At 33.6% G+C, this 26,634-nt stretch overlaps 1 protein-coding gene across 10 annotated transcripts in view; it reads left to right on the forward strand.

The window, feature by feature from the left end:
* The first annotated feature begins 14,191 nt into the window (after nt 1-14,191).
* The window catches only part of LOC125832030 (uncharacterized), a 38,393-nt gene continuing 25,950 nt past the window's right edge, over nt 14,192-26,634 (forward strand). For 7 of the 10 annotated variants that reach the window (XM_049511155.1, XM_049511152.1, XM_049511156.1 and 4 more), the window contains exons 1-6: nt 22,564-22,725; nt 22,872-22,956; nt 24,705-24,898; nt 25,629-25,711; nt 26,399-26,444; nt 26,572-26,628. In XM_049511155.1, the coding sequence (XP_049367112.1) occupies nt 22,648-22,725; nt 22,872-22,956; nt 24,705-24,898; nt 25,629-25,711; nt 26,399-26,444; nt 26,572-26,628 (543 nt within the window). In that variant the 5' untranslated portion in view covers nt 22,564-22,647. Of the gene's footprint in view, nt 14,327-14,473; nt 14,559-22,563; nt 22,726-22,871; nt 22,957-24,704; nt 24,899-25,628; nt 25,712-26,398; nt 26,445-26,571; nt 26,629-26,634 lie in introns of those variants that run through there. The other 3 variants (XM_049511154.1, XM_049511153.1, XM_049511162.1) reach the window with 3 other exon arrangements.

The following is a 26,634-nucleotide window of genomic DNA, read 5'->3' on the forward strand; positions in this document are numbered from 1 at the left end:
TGTGTGGTTGGTTTTGGAGACTTGTATTGGAGTTAATCATGTGGATAGATCATACGGAAGTATAAATAAAACAACTATCATGCAAATGCCTAAGCTTTGTTTTGCTGCAGAAAAGGAGAAAATTGAGTAAAATGTGGAGTTAGTGAGTAAACATTCCCTTTGTTAAAAAAGTAATACTAAGACTTAATTCTTTTTACTTCAATTAACTTCCCTTTATTAGCTTCAACTGTCTTTAGTCTATGGAGTATTGGAAGTGTTCAAGAGGCATTGAATTGGAACTTTTATGGTATTAGCACACTAACAATTTATTCCACTGTTTGGCCCCTTGAATGTTGTTGCACTAACAAAGTTATCATGCAAAATGGAAGTTAGTGAAGAATCGAAATTGTACCACTTGTGACAAGATTTTCCATGAAGTGAGGTACATAACTTCAGTGTTGGATGCTTACTGTGCTGAGTGGTTAATGTGATGGCTTCAGTTTGAAATCCTTAAGAGTTCCCTCTCTGGTTTAACGCCCTTAGTACTTGATTAAATGACTAATATGCTGACAACTATTAGCACTCACTCGGCTAATTGGATGATAGGTCAACTCATTGCAAGTGATTCTGTGTCAATTGATGTAAAGGAATTCCGCAATAGCTTAATCTCATGTTTTAGTACTTGTTTGATTTAAATCTTCAGTTGAGTTGTTCATTTGGCTTTGTCCTCTCTTTTGATATTGTTTAACGTAGTTATATGATATAACTGGATTATGGATGTGGGATTAGTTTCCATTCAATGTGTTCTAATCATATTTCATTTGTGTTAAAACAGTGGTCAAGCAAGAGGTGGTGGTTTTGGGAGGTCACGGGGTGGCAGAGGACGTGGTCGTGGATTTCGAGGAGGCAACAGAGGATGGGGAAGAGGAGGTCGTGGAGAAAAGGTATCTGCAGAAGATCTAGATGCTGATTTGATGAAATATCATACAGAAGCAATGCAGACGAACTGATGGGTCTGGTAGTAATGTTTGCCTCTATATCCAGTGCTTAGTGGAGCCACACCACAGACTCTCTGTACTTTAACCTTTCCATTTCTAGTTGCAAGAAAGAAAGTACTTGTAGGAGAATTTCAGCCATTCCTGTATGGGTATTATGCTTATTTAATTTTTCCATTGCTTTGGATTTGTGACTTAGATGGAATGATGTAATCTACTGAACTCTTTAATTTATGTAAGAGATGTATGATTATAGTGGAAATGCTAATCCTTATCCCATACCACGACAAGGCTTTGCCGATGGTGGCAGGCGCCAGCTGAAGGTGGTGGTCTGTGTCCTGAAGTCAATAATGTGGGAGTCAATCGTGAGGTAGGTTTTGTCACTCTATTCTTTGCCCCCTGGTTTCACAATTGCAGTCTTTGTGCAATTAGCTTTACTCTAAGCTTCTATCTAGTTTTATCCAATGTTTGTAATAAGCTTTAAAAAGTTGACTTAGGAAACAGGTAATGGGATCATTATTGGGTGACTAAGTTGAATCATCATCTGAATGAATTATGTCTTGTTTCAAATATATGGGAGGAGTAAGCTGAATGCTGGTGTTGCGGGGATCACAGATTGCTCATTGTGCTGATTCTCGCAGAGAAAGAGGCTTCATCCTCATTCTGTGAACATGACGTTTGACTGAAGTGACGCACTGCATTTTTACAGCTTTACAAAGCTTGTGCCTTGTACTGTAGAATTGCTTGGGTTTGTTTATTGATTATGTGCTTTTGAGTCTTAAATGCCGCTTCCCGAAGTGGCTTGAATTTTCTTTAAGTCTAGACTCTAGAGCTTCATACGGCTTGCATATTAAGCTATTTCTAATTCAAGTTCAGTGATTAAATCCTTGGCACTGAATAGAAAAAATGATTAAAATAGGTACAAATAAGGAATCCTAATAAGCGATTGGTCCAGAATCTATATAAACTAAGAACCTGTTTCTTTATTTTTGTGTAAATTCTCAAGTTTTTACTTGCGATAGAGATTCAGTCCTAATTCTCTCCAACGTGAGTTCAGGCAATCTCGAAATAATGTAAAAAAATTATAATAGAAAAAAAGTATGCATCTCTCCTAAAGTAAAGCCCTTCGGATAGAATGTGATGATTTTAACCTTGTGAATTAAAAAGAATTATTCAACTCTCATCACTGAGAAGGTTATCAAATTGATGGCTGTATTAAGTTACCTTTAGATTGGAGTAGCAACTGTGTCCAGAGCTTTACTGGTATGGGATGCAAGTATTTGAATGGATTCCTTCTATTTCGAGATGGTCTTTAATTATTGTCCCCCCAATAGGTGACTTTTTAATTTTTGCCTCTGTTTTCAATTTAATGAAAATATGTAGGCCAAAGTATCATTAACTAATGATCTAATTTTGCAAGACAAATTCAGAACTTTTGCTTTGTCTAACAACAGTTGTTTAGGAATATGCCTCTATCCTAACCTGTAATGACCCTCCTGGTCATTTCGGTGTCTTGTCTTCTGTGTGTCGTTTAGAGCACTCTTGTAGCAACCCCAAGTCATTTATGACTTGCTGGGACTGACAGTTCGGTCACCTGGTCGTTCGTTTGGTCTTGGTGCGAGTTTTTGTGTTTTGGAGCTTATGAACCTTGAACGATCATTTTCGATCAAAAGTTCAAGAAGATAACATCGGAATCCATTTCTTACGATTCCATCAGCTCAGGACGGCTCAGAGTAGGCACCAAAATTATGTGGATTAGAGGCGTCGAACTTTGAGATTCTCTGTTGGTGATCGGGTATTCCTCCGTGTGTCGCCCATGAAGGGCATGATGAGGTTTGGGAGGCGGGTCAAGCTTAGCCCCAGGTACATTGGGCCTTTTGAGATATTTCAGACAGTTGGGGAGGTTGCTTATGAGTTTGCCCTACCTCCAGCATTTTCAGCCATCCACCCGGTTTTCCATGTCTCGATGTTGCGATGGTATGTTCCTGATGAGTCCCATGTGCTCCAGTATGATGCAGTCGAGTTGGATGATCGTTTGACATTTGTAGATGAGTCAGTTGCCATTCTAGCTAGAGATGTGAAGAGATTGCGCTCGAGAGCCATTCCTATTGTTAAGGTCCGTTTGAGGCATCGTCTAATCGAAGAGGCTACCTGGGAGACCGAGCAGGAGATGCGAGAGCAATTTCCCGGCTTGTTTGAGCCTTCAGGTACTTCTTAATCCTTTCTTTCGCAGAAAAAAGTCCTTTTTAGTAGTGGATATTGTAATGACCCTCCTGGTCATTTCTGTGTCTTGCCTTCTGTGTGTCGTTTAGAGCATTCCTGTAGCGACCCCAAGTCATTTTTATGACTTGCTGGGACTGACAGTTCGGTCACCTGGTCGTTCGTTTGGTCTTGATACGAGTTTTTGTGTTTTGGAGCTTATGAACCTTGAACGATCATTTTTGATCAAAAGTTCAAGAAGATGACATCAGAATCTATTTCTGACGATTCCATCAGCTTCGGAAGGGTCATTTTAGGCTGGTAGCATGGTCGGCATGACTCCTGAGATTTTCAGTCTGAGTCGGTGCGATTAGACGTTTTCACTTTAAGTTTAAGCCTAAGGTTGACTTTGGTCAATATTCTTGGAAAACGCGCTCGGATAAAACTTCCATCAGTGCGGTTAGCTCTGAAATATCAAGTTTGGTCTAGATTGACCCTTCTTTTGTGTCTCGAGGTTTTTGATATTTTTTGAGCTCTTTTGTGGATTTTGGTTAAAATGGCTTTTGGAAGTGGGACCCACTTTTTATCGAGATGACCTCTGATGGAAATTTTGACTGCGTCATTGAGTCCGGAATATCGAATTTGGTATGGTTGCATATCTCGTTTGCATGCACGGGGTTCCGAACGAGTTCGGAGCACCCCGTCGGAGTTTTAAATTTTGGGAAAAATTGCAGAAAAATCTGCTATAAATGCAGAAAAACCAGCAACATTTTCCAAACTTAAACCCTCATCTCTCAATCGATTTAGGCGATTCGAAGTGCGGGAGCTTCGTTTTTTCGGTGGCTTTGATGTAGATTGTTTGGAAGTTGTCGGGTGCGTGTAGTTTGAGGTAAATTTCGTGATAACCTGACTGTTGTACCCTTTTTCGAGCCTTTGTTTTTGGCATTCTTGTTTTGGTCATATCTCACTCATTTTAGCTCAGTTTTGGGTGATTCAAAGTCTCACGTGTTGGAAATTGTCGTGGCTTTGTCGTAGAGTGTTCAAGGAGTGCTGGGCAGCATTAGATCCTTGTATATTTCAAGTTTAGACTGCTGCAATGTTTTCTTTTGAGTGATTAAAGTGTGGTTTTCTTCCTTGTTGGATTTTGCTGCGTTTTGAGCCCCGAATTGTGTTTCATTTTGGAACAGAAGTTTGGGGTGATGTTTTAGGGTATCTTGACGGAGTCAAATTCGGACAGTTCGGTGCGGGTCCCACGATTCCCGTTTTGACTCCAAAATTGACTCGTCTTCGTTTGTTGTGATTTTGGTGTCTAAACAACCGTATTAACGTTGTGACTCTATTTTTGATAGTGGGGCAACGTTTCGAGGCCGTTCGGATAGGTAAAGCTCCGGAGAAGTGATTTTGGAGCGCGTGTGATCGGCCTACAGGTAGGCTACAGTTTTCCTCTCTTAAATTGAGCTCGAGAATGTGAATGCATGTTGATTAGTTGGGATTTGGGTTGGGTAGTTATTGAATCACGTATAGGTGTTTAAAAATTATGTTTTCGGCCTATTTCGAGAATTATCGGGTAACTATAAGCATGCTTTGTGATATTAATAATTGACCCTCCTCGCTATGTGGAGTGCTTGCATGCTTAATTACTGTTTATTTGAAGCATGTTGGGCCTTAGTTTAGGTTTGACTAGAGCTTACCTTAGAAATGCATGATTCGGTACTGATAGGCCTTAGTTTGCCCCGACGTCGCTCGGCCGGCTTAGATACCTGTAGACTGGTGTAGCAGACTTGAGTCTGATAGTTTGGGCCTTAGCTAGGCAATACGCTTGCTCCGACTATAGTTATCCTTATTTTTTTTTTTTTGATGTTACGGCTTCACGAGTTATGTCGGCGACACTAATTCTGCTTCATGATTTGAATTTTATTTTCGATTCGGTTCCAAGGACTTACATTGATTGGCTAAGTATGGACGGAGTTCCACAGACATTTATGAGCGTGGATCGATTAGGATTCTTTCAACAGCTACATTGGCACCTTTATAGAGCATCCGGTTTAAGGTCCGACCTCTATTGACCAGATACTTATATAGAACATCCGGTTTAAGGTCCGGCCTCTATTCCCCAGATACTTATATGGAGCATCCGCTTTAAGGTCCGACCTCTATTGCCCAGATACTTATATAGAGCATCCGGTTAGAGTTCCGGCCTCAGAAACTTGATACTTGTGATTGGTTACTTGGGTACTTCTGGTGAGTATCCGATTTGAGGTCCGGCCTCCATACGTCAGATTCTACTAATTGGGGTTGAAGTTCTGGTTCAATGTTCTCCATTCTTGGGTTTTTATATGCAATTATCTTCAGTTATAGTTATTATGTGTACTCGTCGGGCTTATGGGGATCCGTTCGGGTTTTTATTTAACTTGTGCACGAGTGTACCTTCTGGGCTTATGGGTTTAGTTAGTTCTTTCTACACTCGTATGCATTCCATTGTTAGTTAGATTTCTTGACCTCTGTTTGTGTTATTCATTCTTTTCATATTGCCTTTACTTTTCAAGTTCAGTCGGCCTATGATGCCTACTGGGTACCTGATGTTTTGGTACTTATGCTACGCTTTGCATCTGTTTTCGTGATGCAGGCCCGAGCACCAGTGACCAGTGTTGATATCGAGCTTGGAGCAGTCTGATCCGGAGACGGGGGTGAGCACGCAACATTTTGTACTACTTCAGTCTCCATCTGTATACATAAACTTGTCTTTTGCCTTTCGAGACAGTCCAGTTTCTGTGGTCCACTTTTGGGACTTGTACTCGTCTTGTTAGTAGCTCTGTACTAGTGACTTCCAGGTTGTGGGAGGGATCTTTATTTGTATATATGTTTTGGTTTGCTTCCGCCTGTTTATAGTGTTATCTTAAATTTTGCCTACTCTTGTTTAGTTTCTGCCCTCAGACCCATTACTTGTTGTTCCGGGTTGATTTACCTACTGGTGGATTGTAGTAGGTGTCATCATGACTCGGGAAATCGGATCGTGACATAACCTCAACAACATTGTTTTACCTGTTAGTGCACCATACTAGTTTTCTCTTGTAGTGGAGTGAAAAAGTAGGGCTATTTATCTTGGAATTGGAAAAATTATTTCTCCAGAAGTCAACTTTTGTTTTTCCTTGTGTATAATGATATCACAGTTGAGATATTAGTGAAAACTTTCTTCAGAATTTGATCTACCTAGTGGTTTTGTTCAATTGCCATTATACCTAGAGTATCATTTTAAATCATATCATAAATAAATAAAATGCTATATGTGAGACTTGACATTATTATTATTATTGGTTCACGTGAATATTAAACTTTAACTTCGGAATGGATTTCTAAGAATCCACATAAAGGATAATAAAGCAGAGTTGAACTTAGATTAGAGCTTGTTTGCATTGATATTGAAACCAAATATTGTATTGTATTATTCAGAAGAAAATTGAGTAATTAAGATCTATCCAATAGATAGAAGAAGAAGAAATAATATGTATTTTAAACCTAAAATTTAATGTTTAATGTTTAAATAAATGGGGCCAAATGTATATAGAACTTATTACAATATGGAAATATTGTTATGGTTACCAAAATAAAAACGTTACATTAATCTTGAGCAGCAAGTGTGAGAGGAGACCGATGGAACTTTCTCGGTCCCCATTATCCAAAATGGATTCATTAAATTTTTATATAAAAAAAAAGGCTGCAACAAACGTGTATTAATAAACCACAAGCCATTTGCCCCCATTTCCTTCCCCATAAACGCCACTACACATGAAAAATTAAAATTATTGCTTCGCCTATTCCTTTCCTTTATTTATACTAGATGGTTCTTGCTCGTGCTAAACACGGGCCCAACATTTTACATTTTCCGGATACTTCGTAAAGTTATTTGGAAAGGGACAGTAGTAAAAAAAAAGTATATGCAGAAGAACATAATGCTATGTCTACTTTATAAACGTGCAGATATTGTCAATACCAAATCATGTATTGTTATGAACCCTCAATCAAGGAGAGTACCTTCAAAATTAACATAGTTGATTGATAACATAACTTTAAATATTTATAGATACAATTTCGCAGTATAAATTAAATAATACATCATTAAAAAAAATAATGTTGATGTGAACAGAACTTTCCATTGGACTAAAGAGTGGATATTTCTACTCCATCTGCTTTGTCTTTAACAGTCTTCATGCCCAACAATCGATATACTTTGATCAACCTAGGTTATGAGAAGGGAAAAAATTTCCTTAAGTAACCACCTTTACAAAACTTTATCTTTGAAGAGGCTAGACTATATGACCAGACATATTAGAGTTAAATAAGCTTGACTGTTCTGCGAATGAATTCTCTCTACATTTTGGCTGTAATTAGCATTTGATAGTGTCACCAAGAGATGAGGAAATTAATCATTGCCTAGACTCTTAAGTCATGACCAACATGGAAGAGGTTTAAATGCAATATTTTCACTCCTTTATCAACAATTGCTCTAAAAGGATGAACTTAGAACACACAACTTACCTCATAGAGAATCAGTGCTACTTTTTTCCTTTTCTTATTTTGATAGATAAGAACTACAGATTACCCATAAATAAAATATTCTAAAAATCCAGATGTTTACCTTTTTGCGAATAAAGTTTTCCCTCACATGATTTCCGCTGTATAAGAAATAAATAAGAGGACTGTTATCAATGCATCTCTTTATGTGTGCTCGAAAATGTTGAACTACTGACATGATAAGTTTGCTCACTAAGCATATTGTCTAAAATTCAAAGTTATGCAGTGAGGGCATCTAATTTCTCTGAAATTATTGCAAATCAGTAGAATCAATATAAGAATCAAGAATACACCATAGATCACCATATTGCTAAGATAAAAAGATGGTTGTCCACTAATAGAAAGTGCTGGTAGAGAACTCTTCAACTCACATATATGTGAACCTCACTCAAAAGATAACTTGTAAGAATTTCTTATCATTAAGTGATGGATCATATAGTGATACATACAGATTAATGTTGGATAGTGATTTTAAAATTATCGAGGTTACTGGTATCCCAAATGTTAGATGTACTAACTTATCATTAAAGAAGCTCTTTATGCTAGATGTTAATTATAGGTGAAATAGAGCTTGCAACATTAGGAAGCTATGTCTGATTAGCTTATTTGAAAGCATTAACTTATAATTTCATGGAATTTTTTTATTATAATAAGTTTATCGGGTTATAGGTTAAACCGCTAAGGGTCGTTTGGTTAGAAACAAGTTATTCCAGAATTAATTATCTCGAGTTAAGTTATCCTGGGATAAGTTATTCCACCATATATATGAATAACTTATCTCATCACTAAGGTATGAAGTGTGGATAAATAGTATCAGAACTGCCTAATACCTCCAACCAAATGCAAGATAAAATAGTCATGCATTTTATCCCTGGAATTCCTTATACCTCCAACCAAATGCAAGATAAAATAGTCATGCATTTTATCCCTGGAATTCCTTATACCTCACACCAAACAACTCCTTGGGGAAATAGGACAAATCGAGTCCTAAACCGATAATCCTTAAGGGGTCGTTTGGTTTGAAAATGAGTTATGATGGGATAAGTTATGTTGGGATAAGTTATGTTGGGATTAGTTATGATGAGATAAGTTGTGTTGGGATTATTTTTTATTGAGTGTTTGGTTTGTTGTATTCAAAATAATAAATTTTAAGAACAATTTATTTGTTTACAAAAATGCCCTTCATTAATGTAAAAAGTGATATAACAAAAGGGTTGAAAGAGACATTTTTGTCATTTACCTATTTTATCCCGGGATAAGTTATCCCGGGATTACTATACCACCCAAGGAGAGGGATAACTTATCCCGGTACTAATTATTAATCCCGGGATAAGTTATCCCGAACTTGCCAACCAAACAACAAAATAAGCGGTACTATAATTTAATCCCGGGACTATTTGTTACTATACCTCACACCAAACGAGCCCTAAGTCCAATAACGCTAAATCGTTCTGCACCATTACATCAAAAACACAATATCGATAAATCAATAACATTTTTTATTCGATTTATTGATTTTACGTGAAATATGTACAATCCTATTGTCACCCATATTATCAATTTATCATAACAGAAGAGATCAGAAACCAAGAAACTGTTATTCATTATTCATTCAGCTTTCAGAAATTCACAATCATATAGTTCGCGGAAAAAAAATTCAAACTAATAGACTAATGAAAAAATATGACGTAAGTTTTCAATGAACACCTCACTTATTTTTGTTCAAGAAAACATTAATTGTGCAGACGTCAAACTTACATGTAATTATAAATACCTCGTTCTCGACAGACTCTGTGAATGCATACAATCAAAGTTCTCAGCTGAGACTAAGAAGAGCTCCATCAACAACTTTGTTTGCTTGGCAGTAAAAAGACTGGGGTTGGTTCATCTTGTCAAGGCGAAGCATTGTAAATTCAAATTTCTTTCTTATCGAATCAAAACAGTGGACAAACCAACACTGAACCGTCTCTCTACTAAGATGATTACTATTAAGTCAAACAATACGGATAACACGAATCAAATTGTTCTACATTCAGAAAGAACAAATGCAATAACTTTGAGAAGAGTATTTCAAAAACATGATCATCTATAACTATAAAATTATCATTAATCTATAGTTATGATGTTTTTGTTAAATATATTAACAAAGAAGAGTGAATGAAAAAAATTGACAGGAGATGAAAAAAAAGATTTTATTTTATTCATCCATAAATATTATTAGATTGGGTGTTAACAAAATATTTGAAGGGACTTTTTTAAAAAATTCAATAAGAAGTCTAATGCACATGAAATCAGTACTCATTGTTATCTAAACCTAATAGACATTTTACACACAACATACCTTTCAAAGAAAATTATAAAAAACATAGCAACCAAAAGATAAAGGAAAGTTGAAAGAAAACTATAGTTCACTACATTCTGCTATTTTTTCTCTATTTTAAATTTCTAAGATCTTTTGGCTGAAACAAAAGGGTGAGAAGAGAACTTTCACTAAGAGATTATGCTGAAAATAGCCAAAAAAAATCATATTAAAGTAACAAAGGCTATTTTTTCAATAAAAAGTTTCAAATTCCATCCTTCTATAGGCATAAGAATATCACCAAGAACAATAACAACAAGGAATTCAATCATGAAATCGAAAATTGTTAAAAGAACTCAAATACATGAAGAAAGAAAAGAAGACCGAGATAAGGAAAAAACTCAGAGTAGAGATCGTGAAAAGTTTGGAGGAGGAGATCGGGAAAAGTACTCTGAAATAGCAGATTGCATTTAAAGAATTGTACAAGCAGAAAACTAAAACTGAATGTCAAAAGAATTGCCAACATCGCCTGAATAGACCTGTTACTGATAGCTGGACTTTATTCTATCTAGCAGTAATAATTATTCTGAAAGAACAAATATCAATCAGCAATGGATCAAATGTATCTTCAAATCTAAATTTTAGGTAACAACAGAAACTTAACTGATAAGAACAAAGGAGTATTGAAGAGACTTACGACTATTTTTGCACAAGTAGTAGAAATGGAGAGAAGTTGAGTAACTGAGTTAAATCTGAAGCGTTGCCATGGAGGAACTACTCGGGCAAGAGAAATGCAGAAGAGAATCGAACGCGAGTAGACCATGTTTCTATACCTTTAAAGGTGGACAAAATATCTAAATTGTCATCATGTTAGTTGTGGAATTACAATGAAGTTAGAAATAGCATTTAACATGCCACAACAAACGAATTAGACTGCTTACCTTGTTCATTGAATTGATATTGGAAGGGCTGATATATTAAACCGTCCTTGTGAGTACAAATGGCAGAGTTGGAGGCATGGAAGCCTTGTGTAACCATGACTCCTAACGGTTACGTACCAATTAAATCTCACACTTTTGTTGACGCCAACACCTGTGACGCTGAAAGAGGACGTTCCTAAGTATTCTTGAAAGTTGAAGAAGGAGAACTGAAGGTTGTTCTGTTTTGGAGAATAGTCGAGTAGCAAGCACAACCTACAAATAAAACGGAATTAACACTACTCAGTAGATAAAAGCAATTTATCATGAACAATATATATAACATGCTAATCTTATGTAAGTAATTGCGAGGTCATTCAAAAGGTATAATCAAAAGGAAGATCATATACTGGTAATTGAGAAATTTTTTTTGATTCATAACAGGATCTTCATTAAAAGGTTGTTTATTAATTTATAAGTTTTGTGTTGTATTGTAGTAAGATATATGTTCATTGTGGTCTTTCAATTTGCATTGTTCACGTGACTGTTTATATATAGTATTTCTGCTGATGGCTTATTTGTTAAAAAAAGATGTCCACGCCCATGATTTTTTAACCTCTTTCAATTTATGTTGGTGCATATGAAATGAGTCTCCCGAAGTTACTAACTGGTCGGATATTGTGTGAATATGTAAGTTACAACTTGCAGCTTATTCACAAGTGTATATAAGTTAAAAATTAGATGAGATGTCCAAAAACAATGTTAGATAACAGAAACATGAATAATCAAACAACCATTACCAAAGAAAAGATAGATAAAAACAATCAAATTGAACAGAAGAAGAAAAAAGAACAACTGAACAGAAGATTAAAACGAACCATTTCCAACTGTAAACCTACCAACAAATCAACGAATTTGCAAATAAACACATTGAAGACTAATCAATTCTATAACTTAGATACCGTGAAACACAATTGCTCATCCTAAATACCAATACAACAGTTACTTACAACTATTTTAAATCTAATAAAACTAACAATGAAGCGTAAACAATAAAAAATAACAGATACAAACACTCAACAATGTACTTAAAGTTCTACATGAATTAAATATCTATTTGACTTATTTATTTTTATTTATGTATGTTAAAATTATGAGTATTTTTTTAGTTAGGACACAAACTAAAGATATACGTTTTTAACGAAGATCAAACAAATTCAAGAAAAGAATTAAAAAAATTATTTTACGAATAACTTACCCAAAATTAACAGAACCCAAAGAATAGATGAAGCATTGGAAGAAGATGAAAGAGTGTGAAACCTAAAAGTTTATATTTAGGGCCCGTTTGGCCATGCGATATGGTATCATGATATGGAATCATGAGATGAAATTGAAGGTTTGTTTGGACATGCGATATGAAATTTTTGTGTTGTATATTTTCTCATAAATATAAAAATCTCATAAGTTGTAAAACTATTAAAATAGCCCCAATTGTTTATTCAATCTTATCAAATAAACAAAAATTATAAAATTGCATAATAAATTATTACAAAGTTATTTGTTCTTCAGTTAAATAATTATTTCATCTAACTTTAATTTAATTAAAAAAATTGAACATAAATTGTACTTGATATGCTCATATCTCTCAACTACTCTTACAAATAACCTATAAAGTAAAAAAAAAACATACATTAGTGAGTACATATTAACTTAGAGTTAAATGCACTAAGATAAAAATTAACAAACATCACTAACTTCTAACTATTTACAAGAAAATCAATAGTTAAATATTATTGAATAACGAAATTTTAAAAAGTTACCACAAGTTTGAGTCAAAAACACTTCTAATAAAATTTAATCAAAAAAATTATAACTAGTCCACTTGACTAAATATTAATAACTAATTGATCAAATTTTCCCAAGTCCTCAATTAATTGGACTTGATATCCTTCAGTCATGTGAACGAACATTTTGCAAATACTAAGATTAAGAAAGTGCGGCACCACCAATGAAAATTATCTTTTATCAATATTATGCTTAGTCATAAGATTAAGACGTTTTTTTTTTATTATGAAAAATCAAAAAAGTATTACTCCCTTCGTTCTCATTTATATTCACCAAATGAATTTCTACTTTATCATTTATATTCACCAAATTTAAAGTGATAATAAACTTTATATTGGTGAGAATAATAAATTTTAAAAAGTAATGATGTGATTATAAATTTTATTTACATATGAAACAAATGGTTAGTAAATATAAATGTGGGGTTGTTTTAACAAAATATAAACTCATAGATCAATTATTGTATTAAAATATCTCAAATCATGATATGGAATCACCATGTGATTCCATATCATGGTTTTTGGAGAATATGGTATCACCTCTCATGATATGAAATAATGAGATGGAATCAGCGTAAAATCGCATGTCCAAACGCTGATTTCATCTCACGACACCATATCGTAATATGGTATCGCATGGCCAAATGCCTACTTAAAGTAAAAGTGGAAATTTCTAGAGAGATATTTTAGTATTTATGTTTGATATTTCTCCACGTGGAGAGAAGTTTGTGAACAAGTACAACAAAATTAAATGACAACTATACCCTTAAAAGATCATTCCAGATCTACTCGCTTAAAATATTTTCTATTCTTCCTTCAACCTTTTCCGTTTTCCTTCAACTCCCCCAAACAACTCGTTCATTCTCTCTTCTATCTTCTCTATCTAATTATATTGCATTATTTCCTGTTCAATAATAATTGAGAATTTTTTCATAAGAAAAATAAAGTAGAGAGGGAATTACAGATTTCCATGTGAATAAATCAAATAAAAATCACAAGAAAAAGTGTCGGAAACTTGAAAGGAAAACTTAATAAAAGAAAGTTGAAAGGAAAAGCATACCTTGTGCTTGCTGAAGATGAAAGAGAGGAATTTTGAAGAGAGTGTGCGTCTGAATTTGAATTATCTAGAAGAGAACAAACCTTAGATGGAAGAGGTCAATTCTCTCTCTATTGTTCCATTATAATATTCTAAGACGAATTACTGTTTTACCCTTATATATATCTGATTTTTTCAAAAGTGCCATTGGTCGTCCTATCCCCATCAAGTTTCTATAAAAAAAATAAAAATATAGATAGAAATAGAAATACTTTGAATGAATAAATAAATGTCAAAATCAATCTCTGTAGATGTAAAATCTTGTCTGACCACAAATTTTATCATTAATGTGATCTAAAATCTAGAAAAATTAAATTGAATTTAGGGCAATTTCGAAGAGATCAACAATGCCTACCGTTTCAACAGCTCGAAGCTCCGCTTACCTCACAGCTCTTACACAAGAGATTGAAAAGAAGCTTCAGCGTGTATGTATATGCTTTGATTTTGTGTTGTGCGTCTTTCCCTTTTTTTTCTTTTCTTTTCCTTTTTTTGTTGAATTTTGATTTTCCCGTGTTTTCATTGACTAATTGAGTTGATTGAATTCTATGCATCTGTTTCGAATTCTGGTTCAGGCATTGACTTCGCCCTCGCAGAGGCGTAACTTACTGCAAGAGCTTTTCGCTGATATAGCTTTGGAAGTAGATGATCGAGCAAAAGGTAAACTCAAAAGTTGTTACTCTCTCATTTTTTGCTGCCTTAGGTATGGTGTGGTGTGTGTGTGCGCTCTTTTTTTTTTGTTAACTACGTTATTCGCTGATATATCTTTGGAAGTAGATGATCCAGCAAAAGGTAACTCAAAGTTATTACTCTTCTTTTAGTATTTTGCTGGCTTAGGTAAGGTGCTTTTGTTAAGCATATTATTCCCGTGATGTGGAAAACAAAGTCAACTTATTGATTGTTAAACATGAAAAAGGCATGGCAAACTTAGAAAGTTCTTTCTACTTGCATTTTGTACGAATATTTATGGCTTAAAAAAACTGTGAGAGGGGTAGCTAAAATATCCTGCTCTGTTAGTTGTGAGCCACGACAAACAAACTAAAGTCTTGGTTGATCAAAAAGAGATCTGTTGAATTAATATGTATTTTCTACTGAAGCTCAATAACTAATCAAAAGCGGTGCTTTTGGAGAGGAGGAGAGGGGTCATCTGGGAGGTTTATTGGTAAAATTGGGCAGGCTTGGTTGTAAACCCTCCGTGTGTTTTGAAAATTACTTGATAGTGACTTTCATTTTGTTTTTCCTTGTGTATAATGATATCACAGTTGAGATATTAGTGAAAACTTTCTTCAGAATTTGATCTACCTAGTGGTTTTGTTCAATTGCCATTATACCTAGAGTATCATTTTAAATCATATCATAAATAAATAAAATGCTATATGTGAGACTTGACATTATTATTATTATTGGTTCACGTGAATATTAAACTTTAACTTCGGAATGGATTTCTAAGAATCCACATAAAGGATAATAAAGCAGAGTTGAACTTAGATTAGAGCTTGTTTGCATTGATATTGAAACCAAATATTGTATTGTATTATTCAGAAGAAAATTGAGTAATTAAGATCTATCCAATAGATAGAAGAAGAAGAAATAATATGTATTTTAAACCTAAAATTTAATGTTTAATGTTTAATGTTTAAATAAATGGGGCCAAATGTATATAGAACTTATTACAATATGGAAATATTGTTATGGTTACCAAAATAAAAACGTTACATTAATCTTGAGCAGCAAGTGTGAGAGGAGACCGATGGAACTTTCTCGGTCCCCATTATCCAAAATGGATTCATTAAATTTTTATATAAAAAAAAGGCTGCAACAAACGTGTATTAATAAACCACAAGCCATTTGCCCCCATTTCCTTCCCCATAAACGCCACTACACATGAAAAATTAAAATTATTGCTTCGCCTATTCCTTTCCTTTATTTATACTAGATGGTTCTTGCTCGTGCTAAACACGGGCCCAACATTTTACATTTTCCGGATACTTCGTAAAGTTATTTGGAAAGGGACAGTAGTAAAAAAAAAGTATATGCAGAAGAACATAATGCTATGTCTACTTTATAAACGTGCAGATATTGTCAATACCAAATCATGTATTGTTATGAACCCTCAATCAAGGAGAGTACCTTCAAAATTAACATAGTTGATTGATAACATAACTTTAAATATTTATAGATACAATTTTGCAGTATAAATTAAATAATACATCATTAAAAAAAATAATGTTGATGTGAACAGAACTTTCCATTGGACTAAAGAGTGGATATTTCTACTCCATCTGCTTTGTCTTTAACAGTCTTCATGCCCAACAATCGATATACTTTGATCAACCTAGGTTATGAGAAGGGAAAAAATTTCCTTAAGTAACCACCTTTACAAAACTTTATCTTTGAAGAGGCTAGACTATATGACCAGACATATTAGAGTTAAATAAGCTTGACTGTTCTGCGAATGAATTCTCTCTACATTTTGGCTGTAATTAGCATTTGATAGTGTCACCAAGAGATGAGGAAATTAATCATTGCCTAGACTCTTAAGTCATGACCAACATGGAAGAGGTTTAAATGCAATATTTTCACTCCTTTATCAACAATTGCTCTAAAAGGATGAACTTAGAACACACAACTTACCTCATAGAGAATCAGTGCTACTTTTTTCCTTTTCTTATTTTGATAGATAAGAACTACAGATTACCCATAAATAAAATATTCTAAAAATCCAGATGTTTACCTTTTTGCGAATAAAGTTTTCCCTCACATGATTTCCGCTGTATAAGAAATAAATAAGAGGACTGTTATCAATGCATCTCTTTATGTGTGCTCGAAAATGTTGAACTACTGACATGATAAGTTTGCTCACTAAGCATATTGTCTAAAATTCAAAGTTATGCAGTGAGGGCATCTAATTTCTCTGAAATTATTGCAAATCAGTAGAATCAATATAAGAATCAAGAATACACCATAGATCACCATATTGCTAAGATAAAAAGATGGTTGTCCACTAATAGAAAGTGCTGGTAGAGAACTCTTCAACTCACATATATGTGAACCTCACTCAAAAGATAACTTGTAAGAATTTCTTATCATTAAGTGATGGATCATATAGTGATACATACAGATTAATGTTGGATAGTGATTTTAAAATTATCGAGGTTACTGGTATCCCAAATGTTAGATGTACTAACTTATCATTAAAGAAGCTCTTTATGCTAGATGTTAATTATAGGTGAAATAGAGCTTGCAACATTAGGAAGCTATGTCTGATTAGCTTATTTGAAAGCATTAACTTATAATTTCATGGAATTTTTTTATTATAATAAGTTTATCGGGTTATAGGTTAAACCGCTAAGGGTCGTTTGGTTAGAAACAAGTTATTCCAGAATTAATTATCTCGAGTTAAGTTATCCTGGGATAAGTTATTCCACCATATATATGAATAACTTATCTCATCACTAAGGTATGAAGTGTGGATAAATAGTATCAGAACTGCCTAATACCTCCAACCAAATGCAAGATAAAATAGTCATGCATTTTATCCCTGGAATTCCTTATACCTCCAACCAAATGCAAGATAAAATAGTCATGCATTTTATCCCTGGAATTCCTTATACCTCACACCAAACAACTCCTTGGGGAAATAGGACAAATCGAGTCCTAAACCGATAATCCTTAAGTCCAATAACGCTAAATCGTTCTGCACCATTACATCAAAAACACAATATCGATAAATCAATAACATTTTTTATTCGATTTATTGATTTTACGTGAAATATGTACAATCCTATTGTCACCCATATTATCAATTTATCATAACAGAAGAGATCAGAAACCAAGAAACTGTTATTCATTATTCATTCAGCTTTCAGAAATTCACAATCATATAGTTCGCGGAAAAAAAATTCAAACTAATAGACTAATGAAAAAATATGACGTAAGTTTTCAATGAACACCTCACTTATTTTTGTTCAAGAAAACATTAATTGTGCAGACGTCAAACTTACATGTAATTATAAATACCTCGTTCTCGACAGACTCTGTGAATGCATACAATCAAAGTTCTCAGCTGAGACTAAGAAGAGCTCCATCAACAACTTTGTTTGCTTGGCAGTAAAAAGACTGGGGTTGGTTCATCTTGTCAAGGCGAAGCATTGTAAATTCAAATTTCTTTCTTATCGAATCAAAACAGTGGACAAACCAACACTGAACCGTCTCTCTACTAAGATGATTACTATTAAGTCAAACAATACGGATAACACGAATCAAATTGTTCTACATTCAGAAAGAACAAATGCAATAACTTTGAGAAGAGTATTTCAAAAACATGATCATCTATAACTATAAAATTATCATTAATCTATAGTTATGATGTTTTTGTTAAATATATTAACAAAGAAGAGTGAATGAAAAAAATTGACAGGAGATGAAAAAAAAGATTTTATTTTATTCATCCATAAATATTATTAGATTGGGTGTTAACAAAATATTTGAAGGGACTTTTTTAAAAAATTCAATAAGAAGTCTAATGCACATGAAATCAGTACTCATTGTTATCTAAACCTAATAGACATTTTACACACAACATACCTTTCAAAGAAAATTATAAAAAACATAGCAACCAAAAGATAAAGGAAAGTTGAAAGAAAACTATAGTTCACTACATTCTGCTATTTTTTCTCTATTTTAAATTTCTAAGATCTTTTGGCTGAAACAAAAGGGTGAGAAGAGAACTTTCACTAAGAGATTATGCTGAAAATAGCCAAAAAAAATCATATTAAAGTAACAAAGGCTATTTTTTCAATAAAAAGTTTCAAATTCCATCCTTCTATAGGCATAAGAATATCACCAAGAACAATAACAACAAGGAATTCAATCATGAAATCGAAAATTGTTAAAAGAACTCAAATACATGAAGAAAGAAAAGAAGACCGAGATAAGGAAAAAACTCAGAGTAGAGATCGTGAAAAGTTTGGAGGAGGAGATCGGGAAAAGTACTCTGAAATAGCAGATTGCATTTAAAGAATTGTACAAGCAGAAAACTAAAACTGAATGTCAAAAGAATTGCCAACATCGCCTGAATAGACCTGTTACTGATAGCTGGACTTTATTCTATCTAGCAGTAATAATTATTCTGAAAGAACAAATATCAATCAGCAATGGATCAAATGTATCTTCAAATCTAAATTTTAGGTAACAACAGAAACTTAACTGATAAGAACAAAGGAGTATTGAAGAGACTTACGACTATTTTTGCACAAGTAGTAGAAATGGAGAGAAGTTGAGTAACTGAGTTAAATCTGAAGCGTTGCCATGGAGGAACTACTCGGGCAAGAGAAATGCAGAAGAGAATCGAACGCGAGTAGACCATGTTTCTATACCTTTAAAGGTGGACAAAATATCTAAATTGTCATCATGTTAGTTGTGGAATTACAATGAAGTTAGAAATAGCATTTAACATGCCACAACAAACGAATTAGACTGCTTACCTTGTTCATTGAATTGATATTGGAAGGGCTGATATATTAAACCGTCCTTGTGAGTACAAATGGCAGAGTTGGAGGCATGGAAGCCTTGTGTAACCATGACTCCTAACGGTTACGTACCAATTAAATCTCACACTTTTGTTGACGCCAACACCTGTGACGCTGAAAGAGGACGTTCCTAAGTATTCTTGAAAGTTGAAGAAGGAGAACTGAAGGTTGTTCTGTTTTGGAGAATAGTCGAGTAGCAAGCACAACCTACAAATAAAACGGAATTAACACTACTCAGTAGATAAAAGCAATTTATCATGAACAATATATATAACATGCTAATCTTATGTAAGTAATTGCGAGGTCATTCAAAAGGTATAATCAAAAGGAAGATCATATACTGGTAATTGAGAAATTTTTTTTGATTCATAACAGGATCTTCATTAAAAGGTTGTTTATTAATTTATAAGTTTTGTGTTGTATTGTAGTAAGATATATGTTCATTGTGGTCTTTCAATTTGCATTGTTCACGTGACTGTTTATATATAGTATTTCTGCTGATGGCTTATTTGTTAAAAAAAGATGTCCACGCCCATGATTTTTTAACCTCTTTCAATTTATGTTGGTGCATATGAAATGAGTCTCCCGAAGTTACTAACTGGTCGGATATTGTGTGAATATGTAAGTTACAACTTGCAGCTTATTCACAAGTGTATATAAGTTAAAAATTAGATGAGATGTCCAAAAACAATGTTAGATAACAGAAACATGAATAATCAAACAACCATTACCAAAGAAAAGATAGATAAAAACAATCAAATTGAACAGAAGAAGAAAAAAGAACAACTGAACAGAAGATTAAAACGAACCATTTCCAACTGTAAACCTACCAACAAATCAACGAATTTGCAAATAAACACATTGAAGACTAATCAATTCTATAACTTAGATACCGTGAAACACAATTGCTCATCCTAAATACCAATACAACAGTTACTTACAACTATTTTAAATCTAATAAAACTAACAATGAAGCGTAAACAATAAAAAATAACAGATACAAACACTCAACAATGTACTTAAAGTTCTACATGAATTAAATATCTATTTGACTTATTTATTTTTATTTATGTATGTTAAAATTATGAGTATTTTTTTAGTTAGGACACAAACTAAAGATATACGTTTTTAACGAAGATCAAACAAATTCAAGAAAAGAATTAAAAAAATTATTTTACGAATAACTTACCCAAAATTAACAGAACCCAAAGAATAGATGAAGCATTGGAAGAAGATGAAAGAGTGTGAAACCTAAAAGTTTATATTTAGGGCCCGTTTGGCCATGCGATATGGTATCATGATATGGAATCATGAGATGAAATTGAAGGTTTGTTTGGACATGCGATATGAAATTTTTGTGTTGTATATTTTCTCATAAATATAAAAATCTCATAAGTTGTAAAACTATTAAAATAGCCCCAATTGTTTATTCAATCTTATCAAATAAACAAAAATTATAAAATTGCATAATAAATTATTACAAAGTTATTTGTTCTTCAGTTAAATAATTATTTCATCTAACTTTAATTTAATTAAAAAAATTGAACATAAATTGTACTTGATATGCTCATATCTCTCAACTACTCTTACAAATAACCTATAAAGTAAAAAAAAAACATACATTAGTGAGTACATATTAACTTAGAGTTAAATGCACTAAGATAAAAATTAACAAACATCACTAACTTCTAACTATTTACAAGAAAATCAATAGTTAAATATTATTGAATAACGAAATTTTAAAAAGTTACCACAAGTTTGAGTCAAAAACACTTCTAATAAAATTTAATCAAAAAAATTATAACTAGTCCACTTGACTAAATATTAATAACTAATTGATCAAATTTTCCCAAGTCCTCAATTAATTGGACTTGATATCCTTCAGTCATGTGAACGAACATTTTGCAAATACTAAGATTAAGAAAGTGCGGCACCACCAATGAAAATTATCTTTTATCAATATTATGCTTAGTCATAAGATTAAGACGTTTTTTTTTTATTATGAAAAATCAAAAAAGTATTACTCCCTTCGTTCTCATTTATATTCACCAAATGAATTTCTACTTTATCATTTATATTCACCAAATTTAAAGTGATAATAAACTTTATATTGGTGAGAATAATAAATTTTAAAAAGTAATGATGTGATTATAAATTTTATTTACATATGAAACAAATGGTTAGTAAATATAAATGTGGGGTTGTTTTAACAAAATATAAACTCATAGATCAATTATTGTATTAAAATATCTCAAATCATGATATGGAATCACCATGTGATTCCATATCATGGTTTTTGGAGAATATGGTATCACCTCTCATGATATGAAATAATGAGATGGAATCAGCGTAAAATCGCATGTCCAAACGCTGATTTCATCTCACGACACCATATCGTAATATGGTATCGCATGGCCAAATGCCTACTTAAAGTAAAAGTGGAAATTTCTAGAGAGATATTTTAGTATTTATGTTTGATATTTCTCCACGTGGAGAGAAGTTTGTGAACAAGTACAACAAAATTAAATGACAACTATACCCTTAAAAGATCATTCCAGATCTACTCGCTTAAAATATTTTCTATTCTTCCTTCAACCTTTTCCGTTTTCCTTCAACTCCCCCAAACAACTCGTTCATTCTCTCTTCTATCTTCTCTATCTAATTATATTGCATTATTTCCTGTTCAATAATAATTGAGAATTTTTTCATAAGAAAAATAAAGTAGAGAGGGAATTACAGATTTCCATGTGAATAAATCAAATAAAAATCACAAGAAAAAGTGTCGGAAACTTGAAAGGAAAACTTAATAAAAGAAAGTTGAAAGGAAAAGCATACCTTGTGCTTGCTGAAGATGAAAGAGAGGAATTTTGAAGAGAGTGTGCGTCTGAATTTGAATTATCTAGAAGAGAACAAACCTTAGATGGAAGAGGTCAATTCTCTCTCTATTGTTCCATTATAATATTCTAAGACGAATTACTGTTTTACCCTTATATATATCTGATTTTTTCAAAAGTGCCATTGGTCGTCCTATCCCCATCAAGTTTCTATAAAAAAAATAAAAATATAGATAGAAATAGAAATACTTTGAATGAATAAATAAATGTCAAAATCAATCTCTGTAGATGTAAAATCTTGTCTGACCACAAATTTTATCATTAATGTGATCTAAAATCTAGAAAAATTAAATTGAATTTAGGGCAATTTCGAAGAGATCAACAATGCCTACCGTTTCAACAGCTCGAAGCTCCGCTTACCTCACAGCTCTTACACAAGAGATTGAAAAGAAGCTTCAGCGTGTATGTATATGCTTTGATTTTGTGTTGTGCGTCTTTCCCTTTTTTTTCTTTTCTTTTCCTTTTTTGTTGAATTTTGATTTTCCCGTGTTTTCATTGACTAATTGAGTTGATTGAATTCTATGCATCTGTTTCGAATTCTGGTTCAGGCATTGACTTCGCCCTCGCAGAGGCGTAACTTACTGCAAGAGCTTTTCGCTGATATAGCTTTGGAAGTAGATGATCGAGCAAAAGGTAAACTCAAAAGTTGTTACTCTCTCATTTTTTGCTGCCTTAGGTATGGTGTGGTGTGTGTGTGCGCTCTTTTTTTTTTGTTAACTACGTTATTCGCTGATATATCTTTGGAAGTAGATGATCCAGCAAAAGGTAACTCAAAGTTATTACTCTTCTTTTAGTATTTTGCTGGCTTAGGTAAGGTGCTTTTGTTAAGCATATTATTCCCGTGATGTGGAAAACAAAGTCAACTTATTGATTGTTAAACATGAAAAAGGCATGGCAAACTTAGAAAGTTCTTTCTACTTGCATTTTGTACGAATATTTATGGCTTAAAAAAACTGTGAGAGGGGTAGCTAAAATATCCTGCTCTGTTAGTTGTGAGCCACGACAAACAAACTAAAGTCTTGGTTGATCAAAAAGAGATCTGTTGAATTAATATGTATTTTCTACTGAAGCTCAATAACTAATCAAAAGCGGTGCTTTTGGAGAGGAGGAGAGGGGTCATCTGGGAGGTTTATTGGTAAAATTGGGCAGGCTTGGTTGTAAACCCTCCGTGTGTTTTGAAAATTACTTGATAGTGACTTTCATTTTGTTGGTAAGTATGAAGCTTGCCTGTTAGATGTTTAATGTTGCTAAGATAAAATTGGTAAACACTCGGTGTGTGAAAATTAACTCGACTGTGAATTTACATTTTGTTTGGTAAGTATACAACTGGTCTGTTGGCATTAATGTTACCAATTACACCTGTAGAGCACCTTCAATTCTAAAGCAACCTTTGGAATATAAGATTGGGATTCCTGTAAATATATGGTCTTTTATTCATCTCTTTGCTTCTCTTGTGAACTGAATGATTGATATGAAGATACATCTACATCTCATTGATGAGTTGAGATCGTGGGGAATCTTAGTAGCTCAGTTGGTTGGCTTCTTGGACTTTCACTTGTTGTTGAGGTTCGATTCCCCACCTTGTAATCCTCTCCCCATTTCCCTTTTCTCTATCCTCAATTTGAAAAGAAAAAAAAGATGAAAGAGTTGAGATGGTGAATTTTTTTGAGGATTCTACTTCAGTAAGTCTTGAGAAAGCGTTGCATCAGTACTTGTCTAATCTTAATGCTATTGTGAGAGTCATTTAATGTAACCATATCAGTCACAAAGATGCTATGCTGTTAATATGTTTATACAAAATGTGTGTAATGTGTGGTAGTTGCATTCGCAAGATATCTTTAATTGAGAACTGTCATTCATCAAGTGAATTTGGTGCTCTGATTGGATACTGTTCTAGACTAGAGCCCTTTTGTGTAGGGAATGTTGTGCTCTGTATGTTGTAGAATGTAGCAATACTCCATTTCATCTATATTATATTATTATAGAGATGGTATTTCTGAGCGGCATTTTTCCCATAGGTTTTCAAATGATATAAGTGCTCATTGCATTCCTTGTCAAAAAAAAAAATGTTCCTTGCAGATTATGAAAACTTATATCAGGCAATACTGGGAAATAGCTAATTGGGTGACAAACGAAAATACAATAGTGTTAAAATTTGTATATCCCAGCTTAAGTATGGAATGAAATATTAGACTGCAAGCTAATATTTTTATCTGTTTGAACTAATATTTTCAATCTGAAGAATTTCGTTAATCTGTTCTTCAAGTTAAATGTGTCCAGAAAGCACAAGATATAATATGCTAGAGGAAAATTTTAATGTGAAGCATTTTTGGTGATCTATTAGGGTGGAGAACTTATATTATGATTTAACATCTTAACAGAGATAATACTCGGCACCGAGGATGCTATTATGGTTGCAGAGGAACGGGCTGAAGGACCGACATGCTACTACTATGTGCTTGCTGATCATTTTGTCCATGTACCTCAGAATGGAAAACCGATCCTTGATTTAATCGTCCAACTGTGGAGCCAATCTTTTGCGGCAAATATTTTTTCACTCCTTTTCCATAAGTGGGTTAGTAGATTTTTTACGTCCTTCAATGATCTTAGTTTCCCTTTTAAGTTTTGTACTTTGTATGTAGTGGTAGAATGAGAACTCCCAGATCAAGGAGTGAAAGATGGTTTTCAGACCCACAAGTTAATGATGATATTATAGCTCTGGTGTTGATATTTTCTTGAACTTTTTCAATTGACTTCATTTTATTTTATTTTTTGATAATGAACTTTTTCAATTGACTTCATCGCACATGTTTTTCTTCTTTTTCCTTTTTCCAACTTATGAGGAGCCTTTTTATCTTTCTTTCTTGGTCTAGCATCATGTATTTCTCACAATATTGTGGTCTGTGCTTGAATTTGGTCATTATATTTGTATATGCTGTGAGCAAATGGGCCAAAAGTGGGTTTACTGTCCGGATTGACATTCCAAATGATTTCACTCATTTTGCTTAAAGACTTGGAGGGGTATATTAATGTGTCTCTTAGAAACTCTTACAGCTTCAAGTGTTTAGGCATATCCAAGAGTGAAGATCGTATTCTCATGGTGTGATCTGTAAATATTATCAAGATGCTCGTACAAAGTCGCCTCTTCCTTCCCACTCCCAACTCTGAAAAAAAGAGAGGAAGGAAAATGACCTCACAAGTAAGAAAAGTGGGAAGGGGTGTAGGAGGAGAGGTCTCTGTGTGTTTTGTTCACGCAACGATACTGAAATTACTATTTTTTTTAAAAAATCTCTTCTACTTTGCAGTTGTTTGAGGTTCAACTTGAAAATTCTGAAGTCCTCCTCCGATACTCATCAGCTCTTGTTCAAGGAGCTACAAATGTATTCTGGTATGAGTTCCACTCTTATTTTAAGATTTTATTGATTGCTAATGCCACTTTTCATTTGCGGCTTCTATGGAGTCTGAAGTATGTAAAGCTACCAGTATGTGAGTTTTCCATTCTAGTGCTGAACTTGCTAATAGTTCGACGGCACAAATCTTTATAATTTAGATATATCAAGGTTAGAATTTGATGAGAGTTCACTGTATAGGGTCTATCCTTTAGGCAACAATCTGGATGGCTTGTTGCTTTATACACTCATCAGCGCTTGTTTCCCTTTATGCAACCTTCCTAAGTTTTCTTGCTGATAGTAGAACATTGGATGTTGCTCTTGCTTTCATTTTCTCGTGCATGAACGAAATGTATCATCATGTTGGATCAGTTTACTAGTCTACAAATCAGTATCAGCAAAGCTCTTCACCTTCTTGCATTCGTCATATCCACGTTAATATATATTGCTACTCAGAGATTTACCCAGTTGATGCTCATAGAATATTGCTATCCAACTGTACTGTAGTGTCTGACAGGTTTATGATTTAAATATATTCCTGCTCTTTTGGGTTTCAACATTTTCTCTGTGCTTCTTTTTTTCTTATTGCGTGCTTCAGAATAACTTCTCTGAATATGTATGGGGATGGAGTACAGGGGTAATTATTAAAATGTGTTAAGTGATTGGTTGACATATCCTTTTTGCAGGATTGACATCCAAACAAACACAAGGCGTTTCCAGAGTCTTTTTAAGGTCAAATACCTGTAACTTGATTTCTATTTTCTTCAAGTATTTGGAGTAAAACTGGTGTTTTTGTTTGTTTGTTTTTGATCGATCAAAGCAAATGGTGATAATTAAGTTATTTGGATGCGTGTAACAGTATCTGCTCGAGGAAGTTGCCCTTGTTCCTGACCGATTAAAGAAGATCCCTTTGCAGGTCTGA

Source organism: Solanum verrucosum, unplaced genomic scaffold (genome assembly GCF_900185275.1).
Source record: "Solanum verrucosum unplaced genomic scaffold, falcon-dt-bn FXZP01000042.1, whole genome shotgun sequence".
Classification (NCBI taxonomy): domain Eukaryota; kingdom Viridiplantae; phylum Streptophyta; class Magnoliopsida; order Solanales; family Solanaceae; genus Solanum; species Solanum verrucosum.